At 40.1% G+C, this 12,819-nt stretch overlaps 1 protein-coding gene across 2 annotated transcripts; it reads left to right on the top strand.

Annotated features, from left to right (window-relative positions):
- The first annotated feature begins 1,814 nt into the window (after positions 1–1,814).
- On the top strand, positions 1,815–12,819 carry FCAR (Fc alpha receptor). 2 transcript variants are annotated; one of them, XM_019627844.1, is made up of 5 exons: positions 1,815–1,890; positions 2,332–2,367; positions 6,358–6,642; positions 9,286–9,573; positions 12,021–12,819. In XM_019627844.1, exons 1-5 carry the CDS (start codon positions 1,857–1,859, stop codon positions 12,200–12,202), a joined length of 825 nt encoding a protein of 274 aa, XP_019483389.1. In that variant the 5' UTR covers positions 1,815–1,856; the 3' UTR covers positions 12,203–12,819. The 2 variants fall into 2 exon arrangements, with proteins under 2 accessions (XP_019483389.1, XP_019483388.1); XM_019627843.1 differs by lacking the exon at positions 1,815–1,890 and adding an exon at positions 1,897–2,194.

The following is a 12,819-nucleotide window of genomic DNA, read 5'->3' as shown; positions in this document are numbered from 1 at the left end:
GCCAACTTGGGCCAGTGAAGCAACGTCCTCCACAACTAGACTGAAGAACAAAAGGACAGCAACTTGTCTGTTCCCCTTCCTCCAATTCCCCAGCACTGTTCCCATCCCCCTAATTCCCCAATAAAAATCTTTTAAAAAAAAAGTTAAATTTGCACAAAATGAAATCGCTAATGTGGGAGCTCATTTGCCTTCCAACAGATAGGAGAGGCCAGGGATACAAAATACTTGGTGTATTGGGAGGCAAGGTCACCAGGTGATGGAGAATGGGAGAAATGGGGAGATGGTGGTCAAAGGATACAAAATGAATAATTCTGGGGATCTAATGTACTGCACAGTGAGCAGAATTAACAATACTGTATTCTATACTGAAAAGTTGCTAAGAGAGGTGTCTGGGTGGTTCAACTGGCTGGAGTGCGTGCTCTGAACAGCAGGGTTGCCAGTAGATTCCCACATGGGCCAGTGAGTTATGCCCTCCACAACTAGATTGAAGACAATGACTTGAGCTGAGCTGCGGCTGAGCTGCTGGTGGGTGGCCAGATGGCTCGGTGGGTTGGAACGTGTGCTCTTGACAACAGGGTTTCCAGTTCGAATCCCACATGGGATGGTGGGCTGTACCCCCCGCAACTAGATTGAACATGTCACCTTGAGCTGAGCTGCTGATGGGTGGCCAGATGGCTCAGTTGGTTAGAGCACATGCTCTTAACAACAAAGTTGCCAGTTTGACTCCCGCATGGGATGGTGGGCTGCGCCCCCCACAACTAGATTGAAAAAACTGCGACTGGACTTGGAGCTGGGCTGCACCCTCCACAACTAAGGCTGAAGGACAACAACTTGACTTGGAGCTGATGGGTCCTGGGGATAAAAGAAAACAACAACAAAATACTGTTATCCAATAAAGTTTAAAAAAAGTTGCTAAAAGAGTTGGTCTTAAATGTCCTCACCACAAAAATGAAATGATAATTATGTGATGTGATGGAGGTGTTAGCTAGGGCTACAATGGAAATCATTTTGCAGTATATAAGCGTATCAAATCAACACACCATACACCTTAAATTTACACAATATTATATGTTAATTATATCTCAATAAAGCTGGAAAAAAGGGCGATGTACTGCAATGAAAATGAGATAGTCAATAGAAAGTTTGATTTGAAATATTTGACTTCCCATGCTTGACGAAATGGTGATAGGGGTCTAAAACCAAATTATCTATCTATCTAATGTATACTTTCTATGCTTCCATCCATCAATCATTTATTGATATAAATATAGATATATAGATATAGGTGATATAGGTATAGAGAAAGAGGTAGATACAAAGGTAGGGGTTCTTTCTTTAGAGATAATGAATAGTTCTTGAGAAAAATTCTCTATGTTCTAGCATTGAGATAATCCCCAGTGTAAGAGTATACTGCCTGCCTGATCAAGTCTAAGTGGATATACTCAGTCCATGAATTACAGAGAACACATATGGGTCCATATCAGGTAAGGCTACAAGGCTTTTAACTGATGATCCAATGAAGAAAAGTCTCTGTATGGCACCCATCTTATACTCTGCCCCAGGTCCTGCCTTTTGGATGTGAGATTTGGTCCAAAGAAAGATTAGACAATGGTTGAGGAAAGTGCTTATTTCTAATCTGAAACATAAACAGGAAGATTGCTCTCCTCTTGGACTCTATCCAAGAGCTACCCACAACTAAGTTTGTTGGGAGTGAACCAATCCTTGTGGGGCAATAAATGTAGAAATTCTCTGATGTCAGGCTCTGACATCATACTTCCTGTGGATCTTAATGTCTTGTAAGAGTCTGCTAATGTGTACTAACAAGAGGCACCCTGGACTGAGGCTGTGTCAGAATTATGGCCCCCAGAGATACCACCCTCCTCTGTCTCAGTGAGTCCTGAAATGCAAGTGGGTTAGAGGAGAAGATGAGGGAATCCCAAAACAGTCAGGGTCCCTCTTAACATGAAGACTCATTAATCTTAGTGGCTTCCAAGAATATTCTTATCTTCTTACTGGAGAGATCATCTTTGACCAAATATCTATAACCATGTCTGTCCAAGTCCAAACTAGCTTGTGGGGCTCAGTTGTCAAGTTGACCTTGTGGGGTTCATTCAACTCATGCCATGCTCTCTGGGAACGCATGATGGTTCCAGAGTTCCTACAAATGAAAGCCTCAGGGGCTGGAATCTAGAAGGTAAAACTAAAAATGAGCCTCAATGCTATTTTTGTTGTGGAGGTAAAAAAATGGCATCTTGTATGTCATTATGTAGGTAATTTATAATAGAGATTGGAAACTGAAGAATTGATTTTTCATGAATCTCTCTCTTCTAGTGCTCTGTCTGGTCCAGAAGATTCAGGCACAGGAAGGTAAGTGTTCCCCTAAATCTCCCCCAGCCCCCTTCTACCCTCATGGCAGCTCTGGAGTAGAAGGGCTGGAGAGAGAGTCTAAAGCCCAAATGAATTCCAATTTTATTCCCCATTCTAGTTATCTCTGCTGTAGCCCCCTCACATGATTTCTGTCTCACTTTGGTATCTCCAGATCCCTCAAACTCATCATCCTCAGAGCTGGATTTAGCCTTTGCCTCTGTTAATCTCTCTGCCTGTCAAAGATGTGTATTTACTGAGTGTTCACAACTGCAGTTTTAAGGAAGTTTGGGGCCATCTTTGATTGCCCAATATCCTTTCCTATATTGCACATATTTGTTGTCACAACCTAACTCTCCCCAGTCTATGCATTTTGCTTCATTTAAAGATATGCTGCCTTAGTCCAACCCTGTTGCACAATCTGTGTATTTTTCCATACTACTACAGTACTAAACACTGGGTATTACTAAATTACTACTTTATTTTCTGTCACCCCAACTACTGCCTTGGCTTTCTAATAGGTTTGACCCCATATTCATCCATGTCTTCTTCCAGCTCCTTCTAAAGACTGTAGCCTGAATTACTAGTGTCTTTAAAATACAAATATTTTATCTCTTTTTTCCCCCTATTTTTTTACCTTCTATTGATTTTTTAAATTAGTTTCAGGTATACAAAACAATGTAATAGACATTTACATCCCTCACAGAGTGATAACTCCCCTCCCCCAATCTATTACCCCTCCCTTTTCTTTTTTTAATTGTTTCATTAAATTTATTGGGGTGACAGCAGTTAATAAGATTATATAAGTTTCAAGTGTATAATATTATAATACATCATCTGTATATTGCATTGTTTGCTCATCACCCAAGTTTAGTCTCTTTCTATCACCATATATTGGACCCCTTTAGCTCTCTTTAATCTCATCCTACACCCCTTCCTCTCTGGTAACCACCATATTGTGTCAATGAGTTTTTTTGTTTGTTTGATTGGGTTTTTTTAATTCATTTGTTGCTTTCAGTTTTATATCCCACATATGAGTGAAATCATATGATTCTTCTTCTTTTCAGTCTGACTTATTTCGCTCTGCATGATATTCTCAAGATCCATCCATGTTATTGAAAATGGCAGCATTTTATCCTATGGCTGAGTAATATTACATTTTATATAAGTATCCCATCTTCTTTATCCGTTCATCCATTGAAGGACTCTTGGGTTGTTTCCATGTCTTGGCTATTGTGAATATGCTACAATAAACACAGGGATGCATATATCTTTATGAATAAATGTTTTCAAAACTTTCAGGTGGATAACCAGAAGTTTTATCTCCCTTTTGAAACTCCTTAGTAGTTTATCTTCAGGTAAACTTACTGATTTCCCCAGGTACCCCAAGCCCTGCCCACCCTGGCTTGTGTCTGCTCCTCCAACACATCTTTCATTCTCCCCCTGAGTCTCTGCTTTTAGTTTTCTCCTTCACTCACTGTGCTTTATTAACTCGGGGACTTCTCCCATTACCCCTTCAGTCTGAGATGCTTCAAACCTGTCTGTCCACATTGCCTAGGCAATTTCTACTCATTCTCATATGTCAGCTGAACGCTCACATCTGTTATCATATCTCTGAGTTCTACACTTTTGTACTGCAGGCCACACATCATCATCTATAATCATATACTTGTGCATTTTTTAAATTAAGATCTGACATTTCCTACATCATCATTACCTTAAAGGTATTAACCAGGTCTATTTAGGTCAGAGTTTCTCAACTTCAGTGTTAATGACATTTGGGACCAGATAATCTTTTGTTTTGGGGATTGTTCTGTGCTTTATGGGATGTTTAACAGCATCCTTGCATCCTTGGCCTCCAGCCATTAGATGCCAATTGTACCTCCTGTCCCAATTGTGACCACAAAAATCATCTCCAGATATTGTCAAACTGTCCCCTGGAAAGCCAAATCACCCCATGTTGAAAACCACTGGTTTAGATCATGAGAGTAGATAAACAATGTGTCTGGGTTAATAGAAGCATCTCTCCATATATTTTGAAACAACAAATGCATAGCTGTATTAGTGAATGAATTATGCTGAATGTAAGGAAGTCCAGCAGGGTTTGTCTTGCTTGACAACAATCCTCATGGGAACATCCCCTTCACAGAGCTGTATTTGAGCACATTGCTATCAGGTCTAAAATAGATGATACACCTTGACAAAGGGAACCAGCAGCTTTTGAGTGTCCCTCCCCCTGTTTGCTAGTTTCTGAACTAGGGTTAAAGCTGACAGCAGAAGTCATTTTTTTTTGCAGTAAGATATTTATTATTTATTTATTTGTTTATTTGTTTGTTTATTTATTTATTTATTTATTTATTTTACAGGTTTTTTTCTTTCTTATTAAATTAGTTTCAGGTGTACAAACCAATGTAATAATTAGACATTTACACCCCTCACAAAGTGATAACCCCCTCCCCCAATCTACTACCCTTCTGACATCATGTATAGCTGTTACAATTTCATTGATTCTATTCCCTGTGCTGTACTCATCCCATGACTATATAACTATATAACTATATAACTATATATATATATATATATATATTCAACTATCACTATATATATCAGAAGTCGTCAAATGCAAAATCATTTGCTCAAAGCTACTCAGCATGAATGGATTGGTGCCAGTGAGATAACCAACACCTTCTTATAGCCCCCAATTCTTTCTAAATCCCTTTCTATCCTAAATCTTGCTCTTGGGGCTGTTTTATTGCTAAGTTAAAGCCTCTTGGCTTTCTCTCACAGAAGTAATCATCAAAGTCACCAGACACTTGTGTTAGCTGTTTGTCACATTGCATTCTATAATTGCTTCAGGATGGAGAGCTCTCCCATCTGCAAAGGAGACAGCACAGAATCTGGGTGAGATATTCCTAGTTTCCAAACCAGGTTTGGCCACTCTTTGATTCGTGGTCTTGAGCAATTGGCATGGTTTCTCCAACTTTCAGCACCCTCACCTTAGAGTGAAGAGCAGAATTGAGTGTTGATAAAAATTACCATGGCAACAAAACACTAAGCAAACTTCATGGCAGACTAGGAGTTGTTAAGGGCTGAGAGGAGGGTAGAATGGGGAGTGACTGCTTAATGTGTATGAGGGAATAAAAATGGAACTCGATAGGCTGCACAATATTGTGAATGTACTAAAATAACACTGAATCATACACTTTAAAATGGTTAATTTTATGTTATGTGAATTGCACCTCAATAAAATTTCACCTCAATAGTATATATTATTACTGAGGTGAAATTTGGTTCCTCAAAGAGCTCTTCATTTCCTCAAAAACTAAACATATGATCCAGGACTTCTACTCCTATGTATATAACCAAAGTTATTGAAGGTAGGGACTCAAACAGAAATGTGTACAGCCATGTTCATAACAGTATTACTCACAATAGTCAAAAAGAAACCTAAGTTTCTATTGACATGAATGGATAAATAAAATGTAGTCCATTCATACAATGGAATATTATTCAGACATAAAAAGGAAGGACATCCCTACACATGCTACAACATGGGTGGACCTTGAGGACATTATGCTTAGTGAAATACATCAGACACAGAAAGACAAATATCATACTATTTCACTGATATGAGGTTCCAAGCAAATTCATAGAGACAGAAAGTAGATCAGAGGTTACCAGAGGCTTAGAAAAGAGGGGTGAGGAATTACTACTTAATGGTTGTAGGGTTTCTGTTTTGAGTCATGATGATGGTGTTAAACAATATGGTGAATGCAATTAATGCCACTGAGTTGTACACTGAAAAATGGTTAAAATGGTAAAATTTATGTACATATATTTCACTGCATTAGAAAATAACTCCCAAAAAATCATTTTAAAAGAAAGTAATTATAGGTCCTTCACACCTTTATATATTTGTGTTTGCCCACAGAGAAGGAAAGAAGTATAGTTTTCCTGTGGCAGCCCAACTGTCTGGGTTCTATTTTCTTCCAGGGGAGCTTCCCATTCCTAAAATATCTGCTGTGCCTAGTTCTGTGATTCCCTGGAATGAGTCTGTGAAGATTCAGTGCTCTGGAATACCTGAGTCTTACCTGTATCAACTGGAGATCCTGAGAAATTCCACATCCACAGTGGTGGAGAAGAGATGGGGATTTCATAAGGTGGTTGAATTCGCCATTAAGCACATGGATACAAACACTGCAGGGCGTTATCAGTGCCAATATAGGAAAGAAGTCAGCTGGTCAAAGCATAGTGAAGCCCTGGAGCTGGTGGTGACAGGTGAGGAGATGGCCAGAGTCCCCAGCCCTTGGGTGTTTTTTCCTTCTTATTTTTTCATAGACTTGATTTTTAGAACAGTTTCAGATTTACAGGAAAATTGAGGAGCTATGGCAGAGAGTTTCCCTATACCCAGCACCGAGCTTTCCTCATTGTTCACATCTTCTGTCCATATGGTAGATTCCTTACCATTAATGAACTAATATTAATATAGTATCATGAGCTATAGTCTGTAGGTTATTTGAATTTCCTTAGCTTTTACTCGATGTCCTTCATCTATTCCAAGGTATCATCCTGCATTGTATGTAGTTGTCCTCTCTTCTTAGGCTCCTCCTCTGGGCTGTGGAAGTTTCTCAGACTTTCCTTGTCTTTGACGACTTCAGCAGCTTTGAGGAGCATTGGTCAGATACGTTGTTGGGTGTCCCACTATTGGAAATCGTTTGATGTTTTACCTATGACAAGACAGAAGCTCTGGGTTATTGTGAGGAAGACCACAGAGGCATGATGCCATTTCCATCATATCATATCAAGGGTACATACCATAAAAATGAATATGGCTGTTGACGTTGACCTTGAGCACCTGGCTGAGATAGTGTTCATCAGGTTTCTTCAGTATAAAGTTATTCTTCCTCCCACCTACCCTTTCTAAATTGAATTAGATCACTATATGCAGCCCATACTTAAGGAGTGGGGAACTATGCTGCCCCAGCCTGAGCCCAGTCCTTAGTTTTAAGCTCTGTCCTTAAGATAGCCTGGACCCTGTGTTTCTAGAATGTGCACCCTGGAATTCCAGGTCCTTTTATACCTGCTGACATTATTCTTACGCAATGTCACCTCCTTCAGCCCCTGACATAGCTTCTCAAACTCTCAGGATATCACCTCCCGTTTTCCCAACATATGGCTTGTGATATTGTGATTTTTTTAATTAAAGTTTATTGGGGTGACAATTGTTAGCAAAGTTACATAGGTTTCAGGTGTACATTTCTGTAATACATCATCTATATATCACATTGTGTGTTCATCAACCAGAGTCAGTTCTCCTTCCTATGCTATATATTTGATCCCTTTTACCCTCATCTACCAACCCCTCTTCCCTTACCCTCTGGCAACCACTAAACTATTGCCTGTGATTTATATTAAGAAACATACATTTTTCTTTGTCCAGTTTCTGACACAAAGCTCCTAAAACCCTTGGAACTTACTAAGTGATAACAGTGATAAAGGTGTCTTGATATTCCTAACAAACCCCTTTTCAATGACACCTGAGTCTATATGAATGAGGTTATTTTGGAAAGCACCTAATGATGCCAGGGGAACCAAGCATGTCATTGGAAGGTTGTCACTTTCAGTCTCACCCTTCAACCTCCTTGGAGAAGAGAGAGGTTGGAAGTTGAATTCAATCACCAATAGCTAATGATTTAATCAATCATGCCTATGTAATGTAGCCTCCATAAAACCCCAAAAGGATGAGATTAAGAGAGCTTCTGGGTTGGTCAACACATAAAGACTGGGGACAATGGCATACCTGGAGTGTGCATGGAAGCTCCACACCCTTTCCCCATACTTTGTCCCATGCATCTCTTCTATCTGGCTGTTTCTGAGTTATATTCTTTTAAAATAAACCAGTGATCTAGTAAGCAACATGTTTCCTAAGTTCTGTGAACTACTCTAACAAATAAATTGAACCCAAGGTGGGGGTCATGGGAACCTCCGATTTAAGCTGAAGAGTCGGAAGCACAGACAACAACCTGGGCTTGATGTTGGGAGTGGGAAGCTATCCTGTAGGACTCTGCCTTTAACCTGTGGTATCTGATGTTTTCTCTAGGGAGATAGGGTCAGATGAAAGTTAAACTGTGGGACACACAGCTGGTATCTCAGAATTGCTTGGTGGTGGTGTGGGGACGTTGTATTGGTGACAGAATCATATGTCTCTTCTCGCTTTAGAGACCAAATCTCTATCTTTCATCTAAGCTATAAGGGCTGCTTGTTTGCCTGGCCTTGTATGCAATAGTTTGGGACAAAGTATGGGTCCTGTGGTAGTGAAATGGAATGTTCCCAGCTCCCATTCCCTTGCAGCAAGAAATGTCAGGGGCCGGCTGAGTGGTGCGATGGTTAAGAACTGTCTTGGGATGCCAGAGGGCCCCGGTTCAGATCCCACATATGAGGGCCAGTGACACAGCCCTCTACAGCTAAAATGCTGAACAACAGCTCAACCTGGAGCTGGGCTGCCGTGAGTCACCGGTGACGGCGTAGGCTGCAGCCCCTGTGGCAGTGGGTTGCCATGGGCTACCGTGTGTAGCCAGCAGCCAGCGTGAGTGGCCCTCAAGCCGCTGTGAGCAGCTGTCCAGAAGCCGGCGACTGATGTGCCTCACCCGGGAAGAGCGCAATGATGGTGCCAACTTGGGCCAGTGAAGCAACGTCCTCCACAACTAGATTGAAGAACAAAACAACAGCAACTTGTCTGTTCCCCTTCCCCCAATTCCCCAGCACTGTTCCCATCCCCCCAGTTCCCCAATAAAAATCTTAAAAAAAAAAAGAAATGTCAGCATCTTTTCTTCTCTTAGCATGGATCCAACATAAGTTGCAGGGATAAAGGGAACAGGGAATAAAATCTTGCTAATATCTCACTCTCTTCTTCCCTTTTAGGCTTGTATGACAAACCCTTACTCTCCACTGATCAGGGCCTCGTGGTGATGCCAGGAGAGAACATTTCCTTCCAGTGTGGTTCAGCACACATCCCACTTGATAGATTTTTACTGACCAAAGAAGGAACATCTGCTTTGCCACAGCACCAAAATGGGCAACACCAAGGCAGCTTCACTCTGGGTCCTGTGAACCTCAGCTTCTCAGGGAACTACAGGTGCTATGGTTGGCACAGTGGCAACCCTTATGTGTGGTCAGCCCCCAGTGATGCCCTGGAGCTTGTGGTCACAGGTAGGTTCACCCCAGTCCAGCCCTATGTCCTCTTCCTCTGAGCTCCAATTGGCTGTCCAGAGCCTTGGCATCAGGCAGGAATATGAAGAGATGCACTGAGAAAGAACAGTGGGGCAGTAGAAAGTCTTTACTCAGAGGACCGTGAAGAGAGAAGCACTTCTCACCCACACCATATTCAACTTTCAGATCCTCTTCTAGAGTTCTCCAAACAGTATCCTTTGAAACACATGGTCTGTTGATAAAGGAGAAACCCACGTTCAGAATCAGGTCTGTTGATAAAAAGAGGTCAACATTCAGAATCACATGAAGGGGCATTGTTGAGACAATATACTTGACACATCCTTAAACTGACCCACCTCTCTTTTTCAAATGCTTAGTTGTAGCTGGAAATCCTTAACCTAACCTATAACACATACTAGAATCCACTCTGAATGACTGACTGGGAATTTATGGCTCATAGAAAAGACTTTTTTTTTTTGCTGGTAAAGATCTACTTTTTTTTTCTTATTTTACTTTTCTTAATTGTTTTAATTAAAGTTTATTGGGGTGACGATTGTTAGTAGAGTTACATAGGTTTCAGGTGTACAATTCTGTAGCATATCCTCTATATATTCTGTAATATCATCTATATATTTTGTAATATATCATCTATATATCACACTGTGTGTTCACCACCCAGAGTCAGTACTGACTCTGGGTGGTGAAGATCTACTTTTTTATATTAATTTTTATTAATTTATTGGGGTAACATTTGTTAGTAAAATTATATAGGTTTCAAGTGTACAATTCTATAATACATCATCTATATATTGCATTATATGTTCACCGCCCAGAATCAGTTCTCTTTAAAACTCTGTCATGAACCCCGTTTTTATATTGTTTGTGTACATCATTCTGCTCTGAGGGAGAAAACAATAGTTAGAGCAGATGAAAGCACCTGCTGATTACTGAGCAGGGCAACCACATTCATCTCTCATGTCTGCTTTGTCCAGTCATTCCACAAGCTAAGCAAATATGCTAGCCATGACACTATAAGATCATATAGGCTAGAGAGATCTTTTCCACTAACCGTGTATGGACAATTGAGCATCCATGGGGAAGGAGTGAATTTATCAGCCTTTTCTTTTAGAGTAGTCATGGTATCTTGTTTGAGAAACCATCTTCTATCATCTCTTCAAACTCAAAATATTTTGTATCTTGCAATTAGGAATTAATTTGGAATTTCAAGTCCATTTGGAATTTATTTCTGTATTCTTTTCTTTTCTTTTTAATTAAAGTTTGTTGGGGTGACAATTGTTAGTAAAGTTACATAGGTTTCAGGTGTACAATCCTGTAATACATCATCTCTATATCGCATTGTGTGTTCACCACCCAGAGTCAATTCTCCTTCTATCACCATATATTTCTGTATTTTTAACAGGACAGAGCTACTAGAATTTTTGAGCATTATAATTTCACAATATTTTATTATATCCTTGAGAGTCACAAGGCCCATGTAGTCCATATAACAAATGGAGAAATTTTTTAAAGATTCAAAAATCAGCATTGTCTAGTAAGAGGTCACATGATAGTGGAGATAAATTTTACCTAAGTTTACCTGAAATTTTTCTCCTACCTTCTTCCCAGATGCTGTAATATCCTTTGTCTTGTATGAGAGAAGAACACAATTTGTTGTGTGGGGTGAAAAATGTGTAGAAGAGACAATTTATGGTTCCAGATATATAGAGGTGCATGATTACACATTCAGTGAAATCACTACATAAGGAAGGAATAAAAAGCAAACACAACCTCCCCAAAACCACCTTCTTCCCCATGTATAAGACTCCCCCCAGTTTCCCACCCACTGACCCAAGCTTACAGACCAAGTATGATACTCATAAATGCATGAGCTCATTGAGGAAGGGGTCCCAGTGGAACCACAAATAGAGAAATGAGCTTCCATTTCAGGGCTCTGGGGTTGGTGTTGAATGGAACATGACAAATGATGGCTCATCCCATTTTTTTATTATTAGTTTCAGGTGTACAAAGCAATGTAACAGTTAGGCATTTACAGCCCTCACAAAGTGATAACCCACCCCCTCTCAATCTACTACCCCTCTGACATTGTATATAGCTGTTACAATACCATTGACTATATTCCCTACCCTGTACTTTACATCTTTTTAATTGGGTTGTTGGAAAAGTCATGATGTATCTTTTCTATGTTTTTCGTTGCAAAAATGCATCATGAATTTTCCAACAATCCAGTACTTCAGCTTCAGGTGTATAGCGCAGTGGTCAGGTATCTACACTGTCCATGAGGTGATCCCCCCAAAAGTCCGGTACCCTTCTGGCACCCTGCATAGTCTTTACAACATTATTGATTATATTCACCATACTGTATTTTATATCCCTGTGACTATATTGTGACTATTAGTTTGTACATCCCTTTTTAATTATGTCTCTAGATACCATGAACCAAGATTACACGGTGGAGAATTTGATCCGAATGGGAGTGGCAGGGCTGGTCCTCGTGGCTCTCTTGGCCATACTGACAGAAAACCGGCACAGCCATAAGGTGCCACACAAAGGACACTTAGAAGACTTACCTGAACTGACCTTGAGTACACAGAAATGCCAGACAAAATAGACCTTTGGACTACCCCCTAATGATCACCAGGTAGACACTCGGCACTGCAAGTGGAAACGAATCAGCACTTGTGAGGTCCTGCAAAGCTACTTGGAGAACATAAGGAAGAAAGACTCACTAAGAAGCTTGGATCCATTTTCAAGCCAGTCAAATGGTATTTTCTAATATGGATCTGATATATGTGCACCCCACCTTCCTGGATGTTGGTGATAAAATGCTCATTATAGTCTTGGTTTAACTCACTTCCTATGATAAAAATAATGCAAAGCATTCTTCATTCTCCTTGCAAACTGTTTTTCACCCTTCCTCTATATGAGTTCTAGTTCATAACTTCAGTTTGTCTTGACTTTATCAGCAAAACCAAGTGTCCTTACATCATCCTTTATAAGACCCTAACTCTTAGAATTTCATTAATTATTAATACTAATAATAAATTAATTACTAATACTGTTTGCTAAACATACCATGTATTCCATGACATGTGTGCTTCTAGTTTCCCTACACTAAAAAATGTGTATTAACACAAGCTTTCCCCATTGTTAAGAAGGAGAACTGACTCTGGGTGGTGAACACACAATGCAATATATAGAAGATGTATTATAGAAATGTACACTTGA

Source organism: Hipposideros armiger, unplaced genomic scaffold, assembly GCF_001890085.2.
Source record: "Hipposideros armiger isolate ML-2016 unplaced genomic scaffold, ASM189008v1 scaffold_742, whole genome shotgun sequence".
In the NCBI taxonomy this organism is placed as follows: domain Eukaryota; kingdom Metazoa; phylum Chordata; class Mammalia; order Chiroptera; family Hipposideridae; genus Hipposideros; species Hipposideros armiger.
This window is presented reverse-complemented; position numbering and strand designations above follow the sequence as displayed.